This window comes from Pleurodeles waltl, chromosome 4_1, assembly GCF_031143425.1.
Source record: "Pleurodeles waltl isolate 20211129_DDA chromosome 4_1, aPleWal1.hap1.20221129, whole genome shotgun sequence".
Taxonomy (NCBI): domain Eukaryota; kingdom Metazoa; phylum Chordata; class Amphibia; order Caudata; family Salamandridae; genus Pleurodeles; species Pleurodeles waltl.
Window position 1 is genome coordinate 1006744868 of NC_090442.1, and position 24713 is coordinate 1006769580.

At 44.3% G+C, this 24713-nt stretch overlaps 1 protein-coding gene across 3 annotated transcripts in view; it reads right to left on the reverse strand.

Annotated features, from left to right (window-relative positions):
- Positions 1 to 24713, reverse strand: part of TSPAN12 (tetraspanin 12) — a 300631-nt gene that overhangs the window by 57550 nt on the left and 218368 nt on the right. For all 3 annotated transcript variants that reach the window (XM_069229859.1, XM_069229858.1, XM_069229860.1), the window contains one exon: positions 2185 to 2292. In XM_069229859.1, coding sequence (XP_069085960.1) covers positions 2185 to 2292 — 108 coding nt within the window. The remainder of the gene's footprint in view (positions 1 to 2184; positions 2293 to 24713) is intronic.

Below are 24713 nucleotides of genomic sequence, written 5' to 3' on the forward strand. Positions count from 1 at the left end.
AGATAAGCTGGTATTTGAATTTTCAAAAAGTATTTAAAGCTGATATTTTAGTGATAAATCATGTGGCATTGAGCAGGTTTATTACTAATTTAATCAATTTGGTGCCAGGGGAGCATTCCGAATTGGCGAAACCTTTTTTACATTACTGCTGGCTATCCTGCCGCATGCACTGAGATGATTGCTGAGGTAATTTTACATAGGGCAGTCACTAAAGTAATCTTGTCTGATGTGATCACTATTACAAAATATATTATATTAGTAGCTCAGGATGCATTGTATTGATTATAAGTAGCTCTTTTACAGGAAAGATTGGAGACCCCTGCAGTAGGTCTATCTACTAGGCGATATAGTTTCCTAGCACACTAGATTTTTTTTTATGAAGACACCAAAGGGTAATAAAATTGGGAGTGGAGCTCCAGATCCATGTAGAAAGGCACAGAAAGTAAGGAACTGACGTCAGCGCACAGGTGTGGTGCTTTTATGCTGCTCCTCTCTGTCACTTCTGAGATAGAACTTGGTGGTGCGTGGGAGTACTGCTGGAGAAAAGTGCTCAGTATCCAGTCTGACACCTGGGTAGTATTCTAAGTTGAAGAATGTAGAGTTAGAAGTATCCCTCAGAACAAGTTATTGACCTGTGCAACCAGAAAAGGGGTGGTGTACTGGATGAGTTCCAACTATCACACAAAAATGGCTTGCTTTCAGAGATGAGTAAAGCATTGGTACTCACCATACTAGATTAAGTAGTGGCTTTGAGTTATTACCAGGTCAAATTGCATTCAATGTTTTACAGGTAGTCGAATTTCGTCACAGCTGATGACATTTTCCAGTTAAAGAGGATGCCATGTAGTCTGAAATCATCAGGGTGTCAGATAATGAAGAACATTATATGGAAGGATGCTGGGGTGCAATTTACTTCAGTCAAGATGAATGTACATTTGGCCACAAATGGGATAGAACATCAGAAATAGGTATTATATCTAGAAATAAAGTTAGAAATGGCCTGTAGCAGCTGGAAAATGTAAGTGCAGGGAGTAGGTAATCTCAGAACTAGCTTTGTCAAATTATACAAAAAGGATCGACAGCTAAACAAATGACGGTGTGCTATTACATAAAGTTTATAACAAAATATTTTATCGCTGTGCTATTGCAATTTTTTGAAAGTTGTATGTGAAACAGCCTAAATATGTTTATTTGTTGCTATTTTATTTTATGTAAAATCATCTATTTTCACTGAAATATCTTCAAACTGAGTCTCACTGTATATATATAGAGAGAGCTTAATTGTAGGGTTCTATGCTGTTGTGAATTTGCAAATTAAACACTTTGTATAAGAGCCTCACCCAATCTCTCTTGAAGGCTTCTATCTTATCTCATGCCATTGTTATCACGGGTTTCCCACACCTCTGACATATACGAGCCCAGAGAAGAAGCCTAAGGTACTCCAGACAGTACCAAGAAAAGAGTAAATCTGTGTTGTCTTGGGTTCTGTGATGTCATACATATTCATCAAGAGGGCAAAGTTGCCAGGAGTAGCCCTACTGTGGCAAAAGAACTTCTGCCACAGAAAGAACTGTAAAAGAACTTGAAATCAGGCCTGAGAAGGTTGTATGTCTCTGTTCCACTTGCAGCTTTACTTGGAGAATGTATACATGAAAATGTACTAAGTTTCTTAGTTCTGTTCTGAACGAGAGAAACCCATGTCAAGATGGGGCAAAGAAGGAAAGGGTCCTGGCACAGAGGGTGCCAAGAGGCAGAAGAAGGTGGTTCAGGACAACATCCACAGCATCACCACGCCTGCCATTTATTGCCTACTGCCGAAGTGCTTCTCCGACCTCCAGTGTGCTCAAGCTCCTTTTGGAGATTGTACTTACAATTATCCAACAAGAAGTGGTGTGTGTGTTTAGTCAATATTTCTGCATGCAACAGTATGCATAGTTACAACAACCTGCTAAAAAATATTAAGTTTCTTAAAGCACAACCACAATGCAAAACATTTCAGAAGGTCTTAGAGGCAGCCACAGAAGGACTAGAGTACAATTCAGCTATGAACGTTGAAAATGCAATTCACCTATATTCTTTACTTTTCGGAAGGCCAGCCAAGAGTCACACGGATTCATGTCAAAAATGCTTTTCAAGTTTAAACGTTAAGCAGAAAATATAGCAAACAAAGAAGGGCATCATTACCTCTCTTTGAAAGAAGTTCCATGCATTAGTAAGCCACTGATATCTAGGAAGACCATAGTTTGTCATCCTAGATTGCAAAGTCAGCATATCTGACCACTGGACTGGTACCTAAAAAGCAAAGAAAATCTTTATGGTTTAGTGAGTTTGGAATGTTTGAATATTAATTTATGTATGAGTGTTTAAGAGCTAGAAAGAAGACATTACTCAACTTGCACTATAAAGGTTTATTGATGTTGTATTTGGTATACAAGACAGTCAACTACAAGAATTCCGACTCAAAACTTACAGCTAATAGTCAGTACATATAAAATATATTTATAAATTCACTGAAAAAAACAAAAGTTAAAGTTACAGGGACGTTATAGTTAGGCTCACATTTTAAATGTACAAAACTGCAGAAATTCACCAGTTATAGTTAGAGTTATCCCAACTAACTATAACTTGTGCCTGAAGGTAACTATCATTAGCACCTCCGCCATGCACAGTTTTTTTGTAAAAAATGTTACTGCAAATATTACATTGATATTATCAATGATGTTATCAAATATGTCATAAGTGCCATCATTTGTGGGTAACTACCAATGCATGGCGAGGGTGCGAGTCATAGTTACCTTAGAGCACAAGTTATACTTTGTTGAGATAAATCTAACTACAACTGGCGAATTTATAAGGTTTTGTACGTTTAAAATGAGAGCCTAACTATAACGTCTCTGTAGCCTTTTATTTTTTCAGTGAATTTCTATGTTTTTTTTTAACGTTTAGTAATTTTCATTACTGTATGTTAATCCAACCATAGCCACGTACGGCCTTTGGCTGTGCGTGGAGGACGTTGGCCACAGGCCCTGGCATGGCCAACCCCCTATAAGCACCCAATCTTATACCGTGCACGACCTTCACTCATGTGCACTGGAGGTTGACCGCTAGAGCTGGCCTGCGGCCAGACCCTGGGGCCAATCTCCCTAACCACCCAACCCTACGCAGCGTATTGCCCTTTGGCCGCGTGTGGCTGGAGTTGTCCACAGCTTTCCTGGGAGAGTGGCTGTCATACTGTCTGGGTGTGAGAGTGCGTACATCAGTGTTTTAGTGGGTGTGTCAATGTGTGCGCAGGTCTGTGAGTGGGTGCATGATGATGTCAGTGGGTCTGTGTGTGGGTTTGTGACAGTGTGAGTGGATGTGTGAGTGGGTGCGTAACTATCTGAGTGGGGCTCAGTGGGTGTGCGAGGGCCTGACTGGGGCTCTGAGTGAGTGCATGAGGGTCTAAGTTGGTCTGTGAGTGGGTGTGCGAGTATCTGAGTGGGTCTGTGAGTGGGTGTGTAAGTGTCTGAGTGGGTGTGTGAGTGGGAGAACTGATTGAAAGAGAGGCAGAGAGAGACAGAAAGGGAGAGGGAGAGAGAAAGAGGTTTTTAGGCTTTTATGTCTAATAAACTTAGAATGAGATATTTGTATCCAATTTAAAAGAAAAAAATGATTTTTTTAAAACATATATATATATTTTTTATGTAAAACAAAAACACACAGAGCTTTGGGGGGGGGGGGTTGTTTTTTTTGTAACATTTTGTTTTTTAGCCCTTTTTTAAATGAGAAGCCCTTATGGGATATCTGGCACTGGAGGGGAAGCCTTAAGGCTCCCCCTTCAGTGCCATTACTTCAGCAAGCAAGGAGCTGCTTTGACTGCAGCTCCCTGCTTGCTGAAACATTTAATCTCTGTCCCCTGCCCACATATTACATCAGCCATGACAACATCTATGACATCACTGATAGTATCGCTGCAATATTTGCAGTGAAGTTATTGATGAGAAAACTGTGCATGGCAGGGATGCAAGATATACTTACCTCAGGGAACAAGTTATGCAGAATTTCGTGAAGATTTGTCAAACGACACCAAAGGAAACATGGTCCTAACTATAACTACCTACTGGTGACCGCCAGTTGGTAATACACATATGGAAAATGTCACTTACCTAGTATACATCTGTTCGCGGCATGTAGTGCTGCAGATTCACATGCTTTGCATAAGTTCGCCATCTAGTGTTGGGCTCTGAGTGTGACAAGTTGTTTTTCTTCTAAGAAGTCACGATATCGAGTGACTCCTCAACTCGGTGATAGTGTGCATGAGCATCGAGTCCTTTGTTAGATTGTTTTCCCACAGAAGGGTGAAGTAAGGAGTGAAGAATTGTATATGTACATATATATAGTAAGTAAAGAAAATGTCCATGCGATGTATATACATATTTACATAATAAAGTACCACACCGGATACAGGCTTCCGGGGAGGAGGGAGGGTGCATGTGAATCTGCAGCACTACATGCTACGAACAGATGTACATTAGGTATGTGACATTTTCCGTTCGATGGCACGTGTAGCTGCAGATACACATGCTTTGCACAGACTGTAAAGCAGTCCCTCCCAAAATAAGCGGTGTCTAGCAGGTAGGAGTTGTAGTAGTTTGAAATAGTGTTTTAAGCACTGCTTGACCAACATTTGCTTGTTGGCGAGACAACACATCCACACAATATTGTTTTGTAAATGTGTGTGGTGTTGACCATGTGGCTGCTCTGCATATGTCTGCCATTGGTATATTTCCTAAGAATGTCATCGAAGCTCCTTTCTTTTTTATTAGAATGTGCTTTAGGAGTTACTAATAGTTGCATTTTAGCTTTGAGATAGCAAGTTTGAATACACTTTACTATCCATTGGGCTACTCCTTGTTTTGAGATGAGATTACCCTTATGATGCTATTGAAAAGCCACAAAAAGTTGTTTAGATTTTCTGAAATCTTTTGTTCTGTCTATATAATACATAAGAGCTCTTTTGACATTAAGAGTGTGAAGTGCTCTTTCAGCAACTGAATCTGGCTGTGTAAAGAAGACTGGCAACTCCACTCACTGATTGATGTGAAATGGTGAAACCACTTTGGGTAAAAATTTGGGATTTGTCCTGAGTACTATTTTGTGTTGGTGAATTTGGAAGGAAGGTTCTTCTAAAGTGAATGCTTGAATTTCACTTACTCTCCTTAAAGAAGTAATTGCTACTAGGAAAGCAACTTTCCATGAGTGAAACTGAAGAGCACAAAAATACATGGGTTCAAATGGTGGACCCATGAGTCCTGTGAGCACAATGATCAAATTCCAGGCAGGAGCTGATGGAGCTCTAGGTGGAATAACTCTTTTGAGGCCTTCAATAAAAGCTTTATGACAAGAATTCTAAACAGAGAGGTATGCTGTCTGTTTTGGAGGTAGACTGATATTGCTGTTAAATGAATCTTAATAGATGAATATGAAAGATATGCTTTTTGTAAGTAAAGCAAATAACATACAATATCCTGTACTGATGCTTTAAGTGGATCAATGTTTTTGGGTTGACAGTAATATACCAAACTTTTCAATTTAGCTGCATAGCATTGTCTAGTTGTAAGTTTACATGCCTCCTTTAGAATGTCCATACATTCAGATATAAGTTGTAGACATCCAAACTCTATGACTTCAGAAGCCAAATCACCAGGTTGAGAATACTGGGACTGGGATGCCTGATTTGACCCTTGTTTTGAGTCACTAGGTCTGGTCTGTTTGCGAGTTTGTGATGTGGTACTATAGGCAGATCCAACAGTATTGTGTACCAGTGTTGACGTTCCCAGGTGGGAGCTATGAGTATCATTGTAAGAGATGTGTGATCAATCTTATTGACCAGAAATGGAATTAGTGGGAGAGGGGGAAAAGCGTAATCAAATATCCCTGACCAATTGATCCATAGAGCATTGCCCCTGGATTGAGGGTGTGGGTACTTGGACACGAAGTTTGGGCATTTTGCGTTTTCACTTGTTGAGAAAAGGTCTATCTCTGGTGTTCCCCACGTGTGAAAGTAATGTTGAATTACTTGTGGGTAAATCTCCCAGTCGTGTATTTGTTGCTGCGTCCTGCTTAAGAGGTCCTCTAGTTGGTTGTGTATCCCTGGGATATACTCTGCTAATAGGTGAATGTGATTGTGACTCGCCCATTTCCAAATTGTCTGTGCTAGAAGGGACAATTGAGATAAATGTGTGCCCCCGTTTTTGTAGATAATACATTATTGTCATGTTGTCTGTCCTTATTAACACTGTTTTGTGTGTGATCTGTGGTTGGAATGCTTTGATTACTAGAAACACAGCCAGCAATTCCAGGTGGTTTATGTGGTAAGTCTGCTGGATTGAGTCCCATTCTCCCTGTATTGTAAGATTGTTGAGATGCGCTCCCCAACCTGTCATGGATGCATCCGTGGTGATCATGGTGTGTGGCACTGGGTCCTGAAATGGCCACCCCTTTAATAAGTTGGTGTGATTCTACTATTGCAGAGATTTGTAAATTGGCGGTCCAACAACACTAGATCCTGTAGTTGAGCCTGTGCCTGAGACCATTATTGCGAGAGACACTGTTGCAGTGGTCTCATGTTTAGATGTGCATTTGCCACTATTGCTATACAAGATGCCATCATCCCTAATAGCCCGCATGACAAATCTTACTGTGTAAGTTTGATTGACCTGCAATTTGGAAATGAGAGTGTGAAACACTTGTATTCATTGTGGATTTGGGTAGGCTAATGCTGACTGAGTGTTCAGAATTGCTCCCAGATAAGGTTGAATTTGTGATGGATGAAGGTGAGATTTTTGGTAATTGATTGTGAACCCTGATTTGTGTAGGGTATCTATTGTGTATTGTGTGTACTGAGGACGTTTTAGAATAGTGTTGGCTTTTATTAACCAGTCGTCTAGATAAGGGAACACATGTATGTGCTGCCTTCTGAGGTATGCTGCGACTACAGCTAGACTTTTGTGAATACTCTTCGTGCTGTTTTTACCCCAAAGCGTAGTACTTTGAATTGACAGCGCTTGCCCGCTATTACAAACCGTAGATACTTTCGATGAACTGGGCGTATAGAAATGTGGAAGTAAGCGTCCTTTAGGTCTAACGCTGTCATGTAATCTTGTTTTTGTAACAAGGGAATTACATCCTGTCTGATAGGATATATTGATTTAGAGGCCTGAGATCGAGAATCGGTCAGAGAGTACCATTCTTTTCTGGTATGAGGAAGTATAGAGAATATTCTCTTGCGCCTTACTGACTGATGGGGACTATTTCTATTGCCTGTTTTAGAAGTAGAGACTGTACCTCTTGTTTCAGCAGAGCAGTGTGTTTGAGAGAAAGCCTGTGAAAACGGGGTGGAATGTTTAGTGGAGTAGAGATGAGTTCTAGGCAATAACCATTGCGGATAATTGCTAGTACCCAATGATCTGTTGTAATTTGTTGCCAGTGAGAATGGAAATGTTTTAGTCGTCCTCCCATATGTATGTTGCTGTGGAATAGATGGGAAGTCATTGTTTTGAAGGGGTAGAAGTACCTTTTGAGGCAGGGAATTTACCCCTGGACCTGAAATGTTGTCCTCTGTAAGAACCCCTGAAAGACCCCCTAGTGTAATACTGTTCTCCCTGTTTTGAGTGGGAAGTGGAGGCCTCTGCAGCTTGGGATTTAAATCCTCCTCTAAATTTAGATTTTCGAAAGGAACCCTGAAATGGGGTAGTATAAAGGGCTCCCATGGCCTTTGCTGTTTCTGAACCCTTTTTTAGTTTATCAATTGTTGTGTCCACCTCTGGTCCAAAAAGCTGCTGTTTATTGAACAGCGTATTAAGGACCGCCTGCTGTATCAGGTTTAAAACCTGAGGACCTCAACCAAGCATGTCGCCTGATGGTAATTCTGGTGTTTATTCCTCTAGCTGCAGTATCAACTGCATCTAGAGCAGACCTAATTTGGTTGTTTGGGATAGCTTGTCCTTCCTCTACAATTTGAAGCACCCTCTTTTGATGTTCTTTGGGGAGATATTGCAAGCCCCAAGCCCCAAGCCCTGTTAGCTAGGTACGACAGGGCACATTGATGAGACCCAATGTGCCCTGTCGTACCTAGCTAACAGGGCTTGGGAATTAGCAATACGCCATTGATTGGCTGCTTGTGTTGCTACCCTTTCCCTACTGTGTCAAATGTATGGCTTTCTTTGTCGGGGGAGGAGTATCCCCAGAAGACTGTCTGTTTGCGCGCTTCCTGGCTGCACTAACTACAATGGAGTTTGGTGGTAACTGCCGCAAAATGTAAATTGGGTCTGTTGGTGAAGGCTTATATTTCTTATCATCTGGGTGTTAAAACTCTAGCTTTAACAGGTTCTTTAAAAATATTGTCTGCATGTTTGAGCATACCAGGGAGAATTGGTAAACACTGGTACTGCTTGTGAGTTGAGGATAGGGTGTGGAAAAGGAAATCCCCTTCTAATGGTTCAGCATGCATTTGCACCTCATGATATAGAGTAGCCCTGGAAATAACCTGATTGTATGCTGTGGTATCCTCGGGTGGAGATGGTCTTATGGGATACAAAGCAGGATTGCTAGGTGGGATGGGATCAGAGTCGTACATATCCCACGGATCTATAGTTTAACTATTATCACCTCTTTCTTCATCTTGTGAGGAAGTATGAGAGTGTATGGGGGAAGGCGGTGGTGGTGGAGTAGGAGGTTGTGGTAAAAAGGAAAGTCAAGGAGAATGTGGTGAAGAAAGCTCAACAGTTTTTGGCTTTCCTTTTGCTTGTAGATTTTCGTCGGTGATGGGACAGTATCCAGAGTTTCCTGGAATGCTAACTTCCTTTTTGTTTGAGGAGTTGGAGAAGCAATAATCTTTCTGGATTTGAATTCTCATTTGTTTACTGTCCATAACCTCCAGAATAGGTTGAATGTCTGATTCATCCCCTTGTTGTTCTGAAGCATGTTTTGTGCTTTTAAAGGAATGTTCTGTAAGTTTCCTGGCAACATGCTTCATTTGAGTCGAAAGTCCTGTTTCCTCTGTATAGGAAGATATTTTTCGGCTCCGAAGATGGACTCCGATGTTTTGGCTCCGAATGGGAGCTTTCTTGTTTCGGCTCTGATATAGCAGGATGCCGACTCGGTTCGGAGGTGGAAGCTTGCATCTTTCAGCTCGACCCCGACACCGAAACAGATGTGGTAGCCTTTTTCGGCACAGAACCCGAGGGTCGGTTGGTGATTGTTTGTTTTCGGGTGGAACCATGGCTAAGAAGCAGTGATGCACCCAAGGACCTGCGTGGTTTTTTGCTTGTTGGGGTTGGGGCTGGTGTACTCACGTAGCGTGCCGCAGATATAAGCTGGCTGTCCTCCTCTGAATCCTACTCAGAGTCTGAATCTGGAATCAAGGCTGCCGTTTGTGCCAGTTCGTCACCAAGGATGTCAGTGGTGGTTTCGAAAGAGAAAAGGCAGAAAGTTCAGAGAATTTCCGAACCGAAAATCCCGGAGTGAGAGGGCGATATATGCACAGCATGTGTAGCTACAGCTACACATGCCATCCGGGAGTGCAGCGTTCTGCTTTCTTGTTGGAAACGAAAGGGGAGGAGTCCCTCGGTCTCGTGACTCGAAAGGACTTCTTCGAAGAAAAACAACTTGTAACACTCCGAGCCCAACACCAGACGCCGGACTGTGCACAGCATGTGAATCTGCAGCGACTCATGCCACGAACAGATGTACACTGGGTAAGTGACATTTTCCGTTCGATGGCATGTGTAGCTGCAGATACACATGCTGTGCATAGACTAGTAAGCAGTTATCTCCCCAAAAGCGGTGGTTCAGCCTGTAGGAGTTGAAGTAGTTTGACATAATGTTCTTAGTACAGCCTGACCTACTGTGGCTTGTTGTGCAGTTAACACATCTACACAGTAGTGCTTGGTAAATGTATGAGGCGTAGACCATGTTGCTGCCTTACATATTTCGTTCATTGGAATATTTCCTAGAAAGGCCATGGTAGCCCCTTTCTTTCTGGTTGAGTGTGCCTTTGGTGTAATAGGCAGCTCTCTCTTTGCTTTAAGATAGCAGGTTTGAATACACTTAACTATCCACCTGGCAATGCCTTGTTTTGAAATTGGATTTCCTGTATGAGGTTTTTGAAAGGCAATAAATAGTTGTTTTGTCTTCCTAATTTGTTTTGTTCTGTCAATGTAGTACATTAGCGCTCTTTTGATGCTTAATGTATGTAGTGCTCTTTCAGCTACCGAATTTGGCTGTGGGAAGAACACTGGTAATTCTACTGTTTGCTTTAAGTGGAACGGTGAGATAACCTTTGGTAAGAATTTTGGATTTGTTCTTAGAACTACCTTATTCTTGTGTATTTGAATAAATGGTTCTTGTATGGTAAATGCCTGAATCTCACTCACTCTTCTTAGAGATGTGATGGCAATGAGAAATGCAACTTTCCACGTTAAGTATTGCATTTCACAAGAATGCATGGGTTCGAAAGGTGGACCCATGAGCCTTGTTAAGACAATGTTGAGGTTCCATGAAGGAACAGGTGGTGTCCTTGGTGGTATAATTCTCTTTAGGCCTTCCATAAACGCTTTAATGACAGGTATTCTAAATAGGGAAGTTGAATGAGTAATCTGCAGGTAAGCAGATATTGCGGTGAGATGTATCTTTATGGAAGAGAAAGCTAGATTTGATTTTTGCAAATGTAGTAAATATCCTACTACATCTTTTGGAGATGCGTGCAATGATTGAATCTGATTATTATGGCAGTAACAAACAAATCTTTTCCATTTATTTGCATAGCAGTGTCTAGTGGAAGGTTTTCTAGCTTGTTTTATGACCTCCATTCACTCTTGTGTGAGGTCTAAGAGTCCAAATTCTAGGATTTCAGGAGCCAAATTGCTAGATTCAGCGATGCTGGGTTTGGATGCCTGATCTGTTGTTTGTGTTGTGTTAACAGATCTTGTCTGTTGGGTAGCTTGACATGAGGTACTACTGACAGGTCTAGTAGTGTTGTATACCAAGGTTGTCTTGCCCATGTTGGTGCTATTAGTATGAGTTTGAGTTTGTTTTGACTCAATCTGTTTACTAGATATGGAAGGAGAGGGAGAGGGGGAAAAGCGTACGCAAATATCCCTGACCAATTCATCCATAAAGCATTGCCTTGGGATTGATGGTGTGGGTACCTGGATGCGAAGTTTTGGCATTTTGCGTTTTCTTTTGTTGCAAATAGATCTATTTGAGGTGTTCCCCAAATTTGAAAGTAAGTGTTCAGTATTTGGGGGTGAATTTCCCATTCGTGGACTTGTTGTTGATCCCGAGAGAGGTTGTCTGCTAGCTGGTTCTGGATCCCTGGAATAAATTGTGCTATTAGGCGAATGTGGTTGTGAATTGCCCAATGCCATATCTTTTGTGTTAGGAGACACAACTGTGTCGAGTGTGTCCCCCCCTGTTTGTTTAAATAATACATTGTTGTCATGTTGTCAGTTTTGACAATAATGTATTTGTGGGTTATCATGGGTTGAAATGCTTTCAACACTAGAAATACTGCTAACAGTTCTAAGTGATTTATGTGAAACTTGCTTTGATGTATGTCCCATTGTCCTTGGATGCTGTGTTGATTGAGGTGTGCTCCCCACCCTGTCATGGAAGCATCCGTTGTTATGACGTATTGTGGCACTGGGTCTTGGAAAGGCCGCCCTTTGTTTAAATTTGTACTGTTCCACCATAGAAGCGAGATGTATGTTTGGCGGTCTACCAACACCAGATCTAGAAGTTGACCCTGTGCATGTGACCATTGTGATGCTAGGCATTGTTGTAAGGGCCGCATGTGCAATCTTGCGTTTGGGACAATGGCTATGCATGAAGACATCATGCCTAGGAGTTTTAATACCATTTTTGCTTGTATCTTTTGTGTTGGATACATGGCCTGTATCACCTTGTGAAATGTTTGAACCCTTTGTGGACTTGGAGTGGCTATCCCTTTTGTTGTGTTGATTGTCGCTCCTAAGTATTGCTGTGTTTGACACGGCAAAAGGTGTGACTTTGCATAGTTGATGGAGAAACCCAGCTTATGAAGGGTCTGTATGACATACTTTGTGTGACGTGAACACCTTGTTAGCGTGTTGGTCTTGATTAACCAGTCGTCTAAGTAAGGGAACATGTGTATCTGCTGCCTTCTGATATGTGCAGCTACTACTGCCAGGCATTTTGTAAAGACTCTTGGCGCAGTTGTTATTCCGAATGGCAACACTTTGAATTGGTAATGTATTCCTTTGAATACGAACCTTAGGTATTTCCTGTGGGAAGGATGTATTGGTATGTGGAAATACGCATCCTTTAGGTCTAATGTTGTCATGTAGTCTTGCTGTTTGAGCAGTGGGATTACGTCTTGTAATGTGACCATGTGAAAGTGGTCTGATTTGATGTAGGTATTTAGTGTTCTGAGATCTAGTATTGGTCTCAGAGTTTTGTCCTTCTTTGGTATTAGAAAGTACAGTGAGTAAACTCCTGTGTTTTTCTGTGGGCTTGGTACTAATTCTATTGCGTCCTTTTGTAGTAATGCTTGAACTTCTAGTCCTAGAAGATGTATATGCTGTTTTGACATATTGCGTGTTTTCGGTGGGACGTTTGGAGGGAATTTGTGAAATTCTATGCAATAGCCATGTTGGATAATTGCCAAGACCCAAGTGTCTGTTGTTATTTCTTGCCAAGATTTGTAGAATTGGCTTAGTCTTCCCCCCACTGGTGTTGTGTGATGGGGTTGTGTGACTTGTGAGTCACTGTTTATTGTGAGGGGTTTTGGGACCTTGAAATTTTCCCCGACTTCTTGGGAATTGGCCTCTTCTATATTGTCCCCGAAAACCTCCCCTTTGATATTGACCCTGGTAGGTAGGTGGCCTTGTCTGTGAAGTGTTGGTTTCTGTGGGTTGACCCCGAAACCCTCCCCTAAAAGTTGTCTTCCGAAATGTGCCTCTGCTCTGCGGGGAGTAGAGTGCGCCCATGGCTTTGGCTGTATCGGTGTTCTTTTTTAGTTTTTCAATGGCAGTGTCTACCTCCGGCCCAAACAATTGCTGTTCATTAAACGGCATATTGAGCACAGCCTGTTGGATTTCGGGTTTGAACCCAGAAGTGCGCAGCCAAGCGTGCCTCCGTATTGTGACTGCAGTGTTTATTGTCCTTGCAGCTGCCCTTGCGACCACCTGTGCATATGATGTACTGTCCTCAGGTGGTGACGGTTTAGTTGGATATGAGTCTGGACTATTGTCAGACACTGGGGCGTCGTAGAGGTCCCATGCATCGAGATCATCCTGGCTCATTGTGGTATGAGCTGGTGAGTGCGTTAGTGGTGGAGTTTGCGCCGGTGATGCATGTGTTGATTGTGGTGGAGAAGGTGGTGGTGTTACTTTCTTTACCACCTTTGCTTGTGGTTGCTTGTCCCCTTGCTGGAAAACAAGTTTCCTTTTCATCCTGATTGGGGGAAGAGTGGTTATCTTCCCTGTGTCTTCCTGGATGTGAAGCCTCCTTTGAGTGTAGTCAGTTTCTACAGTCTGAAGCTCTTCACCAAATCTATGCAATTGGGTGTTTAGTCCTTGTTCCTCTGTATAGGAAATAATTTTCGGTTCCGAGGCTTTTTTCGGTAACGAAACCTTTTCGGTAGGCTTTTTAGGCTCCGAAGAAGATTTCTTTGATTTCAGCGTGGTATCTCGGTGCTGAACATCTTCGGTGCCGCTGTCTCTGCGCCGAATTGTCTCGGAGCCGGTGTCTCGGCTCCGAGGTTGCTGTGTGGCAGTATCACGACCGGAGTCGGATGACTTCGACACCAGCATGCCCTTTTTCGGTGCCTTGGCTCGGTCACCTAGTTTTTGGGTTAAGCCATGGCCTGTTGGCAGTGGCGTCCCCTGGGCTTTTGTGGACTTTTCGTGAGTCCTAATTTTCGACGTCTTACTCACGGTTGTTATGTCTTCGGCGTTGGATTCCCCTGAATCCGTCTCGTGGATGGAGAACGCTTCCTCTTCGTCCTCGAACCGATGTTGTCCTGTCGGCGTGGACGCCATTTGCAATCTTCTAGCTCTTCGGTCTCTGAGCGTCTTCCTCGACCGAAACGCTCGACAGGCTTCACACGTATCCTCCTTGTGCTCCGGGGACAGGCACAAGTTACAGACCAGATGCTGATCCGTATACAGATATTTGTGATGGCATTTAGGACAGAAGCGGAACGGGGTCCGTTCCATCAGTCTTGAAGTTGCACGCGGTCGGGCCGACCAGGCCCCGACGGGGGATCGAAATTACCCCGAAGGGCCACCGGAGCTCTTCAAGATTCGGTGTCGATTTATTCTAACTAACCCGATACCGAACGAAACAATACCGACGATTTTTTCCGAGATTCTAACTAACTTTCCGACCCGAAACACGGAACGAAAAGGAACACGTCCGAACCCGATGGCGGAAAAAAAACTATCTAAGATGGAGTCGACGCCCATGCGCAATGGAAACGAAAGGGGAGGAGTCCCTCGGTCTCGTGACTCGAAAAGACTTCTTCGAAGAAAAACAACTTGTAACACTCCGAGCCCAACACCAGACGGCGGACTGTGCACAGCATGTGTATCTGCAGCTACACATGCCATCGAACATATATATATATACCCATATATATATGCACAGAAAAAAGGGAAAATGTTACTTACCCAGTAGGCGTCTGTTTGTGGCATGTAGTGCTTAAATTCACAAGCTCTGCATACTCTTGCCATGTAGGGTAAAGTTCAGAGTTTTGCAAGTTTTTTTTCTTTTCGAATAAGCATTTTCAAGTCACAGGATCGAGTGACTCCCCCTTCTTGGTGATACTGCACATGGGCATTGATTCCTTTGTTAGATTGTTTTCTCGCAGGCGGATGAGAAAGAGAGCGTAGAGGAAATATAGAGAAAGAGATGTCCATGTAAGGAAAATGTCACTTACCCAGTATACATCTGTTCGTGGCATGAGACGCTGCAGATTCACATGCTGTGCATTATCCTGCCATCTAGTGTTGGGCTCGGAGTGTTACAAGTTGTTTTTCTTTGAAGAAGTCTTTTTGAGTCACAAGACCGAGTGACTCCTCCCTTTCGGCTCCATTGCGCATGGGCGTTGACTCCATCTTAGATTGTTTTCCGCGCAGAGGGTGAGGTAGGAGTCGTGAGTATACTAGAGGTGCCCATGCAATGGAGTAGTTATGTATGTACCTAATGTGTATTAAAAGAATATTTATTTACATATTTACAATTTTCATTCAACTAAAAACGGCTACAGGCTACCGGGGAGGTGGGAGGGCGCATGTGAATCTGCAGCATCTCATGCCACGAACAGATGTACACTGGGTAAGTGACATTTTCCGTTCGGTGGCATGTGTAGCTGCAGATACACATGCTGTGCATAGACTACCAAGCAGTAATCTCCCCAAAAAGCGGTGGTTTAGCCTGTAAGAGTTGAAGTTGTCTGAAATAATGTTCTTAGTACAGCCTGTCCTACTGTGGCTTGTTGCGTTGCTAACACATCTACACAGTAATGCTTAGTAAATGTATGAGGCGTAGACCAGGTGGCTGCCTTACAAATTTCTGCCATAGGTATATTCCCAAGAAAAGCCATTGTGGCGCCTTTCTTTCTAGTGGAATGTGCTCGTGGTGTAATAGGTAATTCTCTTTTTGCTTTAATATAGCAAGTTTGAATACATTTAACTATCCATCTGGCGATGCCTTGTTTGGATATAGGATTACCTGCATGAGGTTTTTGGAAGGCTACAAACAATTGTTTTGTTTTACGAAATTGTTTAGTTCTGTCAATGTAATACATTAGTGCTCTTTTTATGTCTAATGTATGCAAGGCTCTTTCAGCTGCTGAGTCTGGTTGCGGAAAGAAGACTGGGTGTTCCACAGTTTGGTTGAGGTGCAATGGTGATATGACCTTTGGTAAGAATTTTGGATTTGTACGGAGAACCACTTTATGTTTATGTATTTGTATAAAGGGTTCTTGAATAGTAAATGCTTGTATTTCACTTACTCTTCTAAGTGATGTGATAGCTATAAGAAAGGCTACTTTCCAAGTCAGATATTGCATTTCACAAGAATGCATGGTTTCGAATGGTGGGCCCATGAGTTGTGTTAATACAATATTAAGGTTCCACGAAGGTGCTGGCGGTATCCTGGGGGTATGATTCTTTTTAGTCCCTCCATAAATGCTTTAATGACTGGGATTCTAAAAAGTGATGTTGTATGTGTAATCTGGAGATAGGTAGATATTGCAGTGAGATGGATTTTAATGGAAGAAAAGGCTAGATTCGACTTTTGTAAGTGTAGTAAATAACTCACAATGTTTTGTGTGGAGGCGTTTAACAGCATAATTTGATTAGCCTGGCAGTAGCAACAGTGTTGTGTACCACGGTTGGCGAGCCCAGGTTGGTGCTATGAGTATTAGTTTGAGTTAGTTTTGACTTAGTTTGTTGACCAGATAAGGAATGAGTGGGAGAGGGGGAAAAGCGTAAGCAAATATCCGTGACCAACTGTAGTGCATAGTGCATTGCCCTTGGATTGAGGGTGTGGGTACCTGGACGCGAAGTTTTGGCATTTTGCGTTTTCTTTTGTGGCGAATAGGTCTATGTTCGGTGTTCCCCAGCGGAGGAAGTGATCCTGTAGGATCTGGGGATGTATTTCCCATTCGTGAGTTTGCTGGTGATCTCGACTGAGATTGTCGGCTAACTGATTCTGAATGCCTGGTATGTATTGTGCCATTAGGCAAATGTGATTGTGAATTGCCCAATGCCAAATCTTTTGTGCTAAGAGACACAGTTGTGACAAGCGTGTCCCCCCTTGTTTGTTGAGATAATACATTGTTGTCATGTTGTAGGTTTTGACAAGGATGTGTTTGTGGGCTACCAGTGGTTGAAATGCTTTTAATGCTAGAAAAACCGCTAGCAGTTCCAAATGATTTATGTGAAGTTGTTTTTGTTGATTGTCCCATTGACCCTGTATGCTGTGCTTGTTGAGGTGTGCTCCCCACCCCATCATGGAAGCATCTGTTGTGATAACAGCTTGAGGCACTGGGTCTTGGAATGGCCGCTCTTTGTTTAAATTTATTGGGTTCCACCATTGAAGCGAGGAGTGTGTTTGGCGGTCTATCAACACAAGATCTTGAAGTTGACCCTGTGCTTGTGTCCATTGTTTTGCTAGGCACTGTTGTAAGGGCCGCTTGTGTAATCTTGCATTTGGGACAATGGCTATGCATGAAGACATCATGCCTAGAAGTTTTATTACAAACCTTACTGGGTAGTGTTGGTTTGACTGTATGCTTGATCTTACATTTTGGAACGCTTGGACCCTTTGAGGACTTGGAGTGGCAATTGCCCTTTGTGTGTTGAGTGTTGCTCCCAAATGTTGTATTTGGGATGGTTGCAGATGTGATTTCTGGTAATTTATAGAGAACCCCAGTCTGTGTAGAGTTTCTATGACGTATTGCGTGTGAAGAAGACACTGTTGTTGAGTGTTGGTTTTTATTAGCCAGTTGTCTAAATATGGGAATACGTGCATGTGCTGTCTCCTTATGTGGGCGGCTACTACTGCTAGGCATTTTGTGAATACCGTTGGGGCTGTTGTTATTCCGAACGGTAGCACTTTGAATTGATAGTGTATGCTGTGCATTACAAACCTTAAGTATTTTCAGTGAGAAGGATGGATGGTTATGTGGAAATACGCATCCTTGAGATCCAATGCTGTCATGTATTCCTCCTTTTTTAATAAGGGAACCACGTCTTGAAGTGTTACCATGTGGAAGTGGTCTGATTTGATGAAGAGATTCAGTGTTCTGACATCTAAGATAGGTCTTAACGTTTTGTCCTTTTTTGGAACTAGGAAATATAGTGAGTAGATGCCGGTTCCTTTCTGATGATTGGGTACGAGCTCTATTGCTTGTTTTTGTTGTAGTGCTTGGACCTCTATTTGTAATAGGTCTAAGTGTTGTTGGGACAGATTGTGCGTTCTTGGTGGCACATCTGGGCGGAATTTTGTGAATTCTATGCAATAACCATGTTGGCTAATTGATAGGACCCATGCGTCTGTGGTAATATGTGTCCAGTTTTGATAATATGTGGTTAACCCTCCCCCCCACTGGTGACAAGTGTTGGGGTTTTGTGACATTGAAGTCACTGTTTGGTCTGGCTTGGTTTGGTTTCTTGGAACTTTCCCCTTCTTGGGAATTGTCATCTATAGGAACCACGAAACCCTCCCCTTTGGTATTGTGCCTGATAGGTGGGTCTGGTTTGAGAGGTGGAAGGCTCTGATGTTTGTTGCCGAAAACCTCCTCTGAACTGTGGTTTCCTAAAGGTGCCTCTAACTTGTGGGGAATAGAGCGCGCCCATGGCTTTGGCCGTGTCTGTGTCTTTTTTCAACTTCTCAATTGCTGTGTCAACTTCCGACCCAAACAACTGTTCTTGATTAAACGGCATGTTCAACACCGCTTGTTGAATCTCTGGCTTGAATTCAGAACTTCTTAACCATGCATGCCTGCGAACGGTTACAGCCGTGTTGACAGTTCGTGCTGTCGTGTCTGCCGAGTCTAGTGCGGATCTTATCTGGTTGTTAGATATGGCCTGCCCTTCTTCCACTACCTGTTAGGCACGTTTCTGGTGTTCCTTGGGCAAGTGCTGTATGATGTGTTGCATCTCGTCCCAGTGTGTCCTGTCGTAGCGAGCAAGTATGGATCGCGAATTTGCAATCCGCCATTGATTGGCTGCTTGTGCTGCCACTCATTTGCCCGCTGCGTCAAACTTTCTGCTTTCTTTGTCAGGCGGTGGAGCGTCCTCTGACGATTGAGAGTTTGCTCTCTTTCTTGCCACTCCTACAACCACTGAGTCCGGTGTAAGTTGTTGTGTTATGAACACAGGATCTGTTGGGGGAGGTTTGTACTTCTTCTCAACTCTAGGCGTGATAGCTCTTCCCTTTACAGGTTCCTGGAAGACCTGTTTCGCATGCTTGAGCATGCCCGGGAGCATTGGCAGACTCTGATAGGAAGCGTGGGTGGATGCCACAGTGTTAAACAGGAAATCATACTCCACTGGCTCTGTGTGCATTACTACATTGTGGAATGTAGCTGCCCTGAATAGTACCTGCGTATATGCAGTACTTTCTTCTGGTGGTGACGGCTTAGTTGGATAACAACCTGGACTGTTATCCGATACTGGTGCATCATACAAGTCACATGCATCAGCATCATCCTGTGTCATCCCAGTATGTGTGGGTGACTGCATTGTAGGTGTTCCCACTGGTGACAGTTGTGGTGAGTGCGGTGGGGACGGTTGTGGTGATAACCTTGGTGGTGAGGATTTGTCTCTAACCACCTTTGCCTTAGGTTGCATTTCTGTCTCCTGAAATGCAAGTTTCCTTTTAGATTTGAGTGGAGGTAAAGTTTCTATTTTTCCAGTCTCTTTCTGGATATGTAACCTCCTTTGTGTATGGTCTGGTTCTTCCATACCTAACTCCTGCTCAAATCTATGTCTTTCCTTGAATTGTCTGGAAAGTCTTTGCTCTTCTGTATAAGAGCTTCTTCTCGGCTCTGAAGCCGCTTTTTTCAGTACCGAGGTTTCAGGTATAGTCTTTTTCGGTTCCGAAGATATTTTCCTTACTTTGGGCGATTCGAATCTCGGTGTCGAGATCGTTCAGTGCCGGAATCTCGACCGGAGTTGGAAGTCTTCGGCAAATCTCTGGCCTTTTTCGGTGCCGATGTTTGGTCACCTTCTTTTCGGTGGGTTAAGCCATGGCCTGCTGGCGGTGGCGTCCCCATGGCCTTAAATGTCTTTGTGTGAGTTTTGGACGGGGCAGGTTTACTCACTGTTCGCTGCACCGTCGAGGGTCGTTCACTTTCGGATTTATCCAAGTCCGTCCCCTGCATGGAAATGCTTTCCTCCTCTCCAATATCGAGTTGCTCTTTCGGTGTCGACGCCATTTGTAGTCTTGTTGCGCGTCGATCTCTTAAGGTCTTTTTCGATCGAAACGCTCGACAAGCCTCGCAAGTATCTTCCCTGTGTTCAGGTGATAAACACAGATTACAGACCCGGTGCTGGTCTGTATAAGGATACTTCGAATGACACTTAGGACAGAAGCGGAAGGGGGTCCGGCTCATTAGTCTGGGACGACGGGTGTGGTCGGGCTGACCAGGCCTCATTGAAGAACGGAAGCCCCGAAGGGCCGCCGAATCGCTCTTGATGTCGGTGCCGATACACTAACACTAACCCGGTACCGAACGATAACAATACCGTCAAATGTTTGATAATTTAGCTAACTTTCCCGATTCAAAATACGGAGCAAAGAGGAACACGTCCGAACCCGATGGCGGAAAGAAAACAATCTAAGATGGAGTCGACGCCCATGCGCAATGGAGCCGAAAGGGAGGAGTCACTCAGTCTCGTGACTCGAAAAGACTTCTTTGAAGAAAAACAACTTGTAACACTCCGAGCCTAACACTAGATGGCAGGATAATGCACAGCATGTGTATCTGCAGCTACACATGCCACTGAACATATAATTATATATGTACAACTATATACAAGTATAAAAGTAACTGAAATTGGCACAGGCATCTGGGGAGGAGGGAGAGAGCATGTGAATTTACAGCACTACACGCCATGAACAGATGCTTCCTGGGTAATTAGCATTTTCCACTCAATGTGAAGTGTGGCTGTAGAGCTACATGCTCTGCATAGACTGTAAAGCAGCCCCTCTATGAAAGCAGTGGCTAGCCTGTGGGAGATGCAGTTGACTGGCAAAGTGTTCTTGGTACTGCCTGGCCTCCAATGGCTTGCTGGTGTGCAAGTACGTTCACACCGTTAATGTTTTATAAATGTATGTGGTGTAGACCATGTAGCTGCCTTACAAATGTCAAATATGGGTATGTTTCCAAGGAAAGCCATACTGGCTCCTTTGTTCCTTGAAGAGTGCGCTCCAGGAGTGACAAGAAGTTGTCTTTTGCTTTGGCATAGCAATTCTGCATACATTTTACTATCCACCTAGCTATACTGTTTTGGTATATTGGATTGCCTTTGTGAGGGAATGAAAAAGCTACAAAGAGCTGTTTAGTTTTCCTTAAGACTTTAATTCTGTCAATGTAAAACATCAATGCAAGTTTAACATCGAAATTGTGGAGGGCTCTTTCTGAAACTGAGTCAGGCTGCGGAAAGAAGACTTGTAGTTCGATGGATTGGTTGAAATGGAATTGGGAAACCACTTTAGAAAGGAACTTCGGGATTGTGTGAAAGAACACCTTATCTCTTTGAATTTTGAAGAAAGGTTCTTCCAAGGTTAGGGCCTGGTGCTCACTAACATGTCTGAGGGGTGTGAACACCACTTTCCAAGAAAGATACTGAACAGGGCATGAATGAAGTGGTTCAAAGGGCGGGTCCATAAGCCTAGTAAGCACAATATTGAGGTTACATAGATGGTACTGGAGGCACTCTGGGTGGAATAAACCTTTTAAGGCCCTCCATGAAAGCTTTGATGACTGGGATTCTGAACAAGGGGGTATGCTGTCTGTTCTTTAGATATGCAGCTATGGCTGCGAAATGTAAGCAAATAGAAAGGTAAGCTACATTCGCTTTCTGTAAGCGGAACAAGTAAGCAAACAAGGTCCTGGATAGTAGCTTTAATTGGATTAATATGCTTGGGTTGCCAGTAGCATACAAAACGTTTCCATTTTGCAGAATAACAGGCTCCGGTTGTGGGTCTATGAGCTTCCCTGAGAATGTTCATACATTCCGCATTCCTAAGTAATCAAACTCTATGACTTCAGGAGTCATATTGAAAGGTTGTGTGACTTGGGGTCTGGATGTCCTTGATTTTGAGAGTTAAGGTCTGGCCTGTTAGGGAACTTCTTGTGAGGAATTACTGATATGTCCAGAAGTATAGGGAACCATGGCTGACGCTCCCAAGTGGGAGCTATATAGATCACGGTGAGAGATGTTTGCCTGATCCTCCAAACCAGAAATGGAATGAGGAGAGGAGAGGTGGAAAAGTGTAAGCAAATATCCCTGTCCACGTCATCCATAGAGTGCTGCCTTTTGATATAGGGCATGGGTACCTGGAGGCAAAGCTTGGATATTTTGTGTTTTCTGCTGTGACAAAAAGGTCTATGGGGGTCATTACAACATTGGCGGTAAAAGCCTCTTACCACCGTGCAGAAGACCGCCAATACACCGCCACGGAATTCCGCCACAGCTACTATGACCCAAATCTCGGAATACGCCGAAATTCAGACACCCACACAACTCCGCCACACCAAAGGTCAGTGATAAACTGGCAAAAACAAATCCTCCAACATCACACCAACAGAAACATGCCCATGCTATTACGACCCACGAATCCATGCGGCGGTCTTTCAACCGCGGTATTCCATTGGCGGTACACACCGCCGCGCTCAAAATACACACACATCTCCAAAACACCGCCACATTGGACAATTTAAAATACACACACCTGATACACATACAAACATCACTCCCACACACCCAACACAATATAAAACACACACCCACATCACCCACAAACCCCTACGACCCAAAATTAGAGACGAAGGCGACAGAGAGAGAGCACAGCAATAGACAACCCCACCACACAGAGGCACACAACACCATCACACACACAACATCCACGCACAAAACACCATACACCACTGCACATCACCACACTCATCACCACATACACCCCACACACATCACCTACACCACCCCATGGCACGCCAAAGACACCCCAGGTTTTCGGAGAAGGAGCTCAGGGTTATGGTGGAGGAAATCGTACGGGTAGAGCCACAGCTATTTGGATCACAGTTGCGGCACACCTCTATAGCTAGGAAGATGGAGCTATGGCGAAGAATAGTGGACAGGGTTAACGCAGTGGGACAGCACCCAAGAAATCGGGAGGACATCAGGAAGAGGTGGAACGACCTACGGGGGAAGGTGCGTTCCGTGGTCTCCAGGCACAACATCGCGATTCAGCAGACTGGTTGCGGACCCCCACCTCCTCCCCCACAACTAACAACATGGGAGGAGCAGGTCTTGACCATTATGCATCCAGAGGGCCTCGGAGGAGTCGGTGGAGGAATGGACACTGGTAAGTCAAATCTTAACTATCATATCCCCCACCCTACCTGCATGCTATCACACCCCCCCCACCCTCACCCCCTCCCCTATCACTCCAACTCCTCACACATGTCCCAATATCACAAACCACACATCCCAACACCAAGCCCTGCATAACACAACAAAACATGGACACCCATCACTAAAGCATGCCCATTGCACATATCCATAACAACCCCTAACCATCATCGCACAAGCCACCACACAGGAATGCTAGCACTGGGGTACACGCTCACCCACCCATTGCACACCATGACACACACAGATTCAATAATCATGCTTTTATACCCCTGCAGGACCACTACGTAATGTCACCAGACAGGAGGGTCCAGACATCTCTACCCCACCCACAGAAGAGGCCCACAGTGATGACAGCAGCTCTGGCCAACTAGATCCAGATGACCAGCCCGGACCATCGTGGGCCTCAGGACAGTCGGTTCCCCTCGCACAGACACAGCCCAACACTGACCTTCCACCCTCTGGTAACACCAGCACAGCACCCACCCAGCGGGCCCATACCTCCGTACCCAGGACACGTCAATCAGCTGTGTGTCCACCACTACAGGGAACCCAGGATAACCCACCACCCCAACAACAACAGGGACCTGGGGGCAGTGGTAGTGGGCACACGGTCCAGGGGACGGAGGCCCAGGAACACAGGGAAACTGGGGGGGCTGCTGTGCGACATGCGGCGGACAGGCCAAGGGAACCCACTCTCCACAAGGCCCTCTCCTCCATCATGGGAGCATACCACCACTCCCAGGAGACGATGGCAACGGTCCTGGCCAAGTTTCAGGAGACCCAGCGCATGCAGGACAAACAGTATTTGAGCTTCTGGGAGGAGCTCAGAACCATCAGCTCCGCCCTGGGAACCATCATAGGGGTGCTGAAGGACATACAGAAGACCATGAGGGTCACCGTGGCACTCCAAGGGGCCCCTGACACTAGCCTGGGCGATGAACTGCCCACCACCTCCGCCAGCGCTAGTGGACAGGACGCCCGCCACAGGACCACCACACCAGCACTCCACCGCTTGCAGACGGAAAAACCACCCCGCAAACGGTCCCTGAGATCCAGAAACAGGACAGAGCAAGATGGCAAGACCCTGGCCAGGAAATGAGACCACCCTGATTGTCATCCCACTGTCCCACTTTGTTACCCTGTCCAGATTGGAACTGTCCCAGCTCCACTTCCTATGCCCATATGGGCAGTGCACCTGTGAGACTAATAGACTGGACTCTGCCATGGACATTCCTCCACCATCACCATTTTGCCACCCCCTCCAATAATTAGCACTTCAATAAACACCCTTGAACCACAAAACAATCTGGAGTCAGTCTGTGATTTTTAAAATGTGTATTATCTATGACAATGAAAAAAATCAGTTCGAAAATGTAATGTCAACATACCTATGTCACACATCACAAGCCCATGAAGGATGCAAGCAGATGACACACGTTGGTAACCACACCTGTGAAACCGTAATGGAAATGTACCACTCAGTTAGCAAATACTGCTTCAAATTGACAGACAGGATAGAGGTAGAAGTGTGAAAGTAAA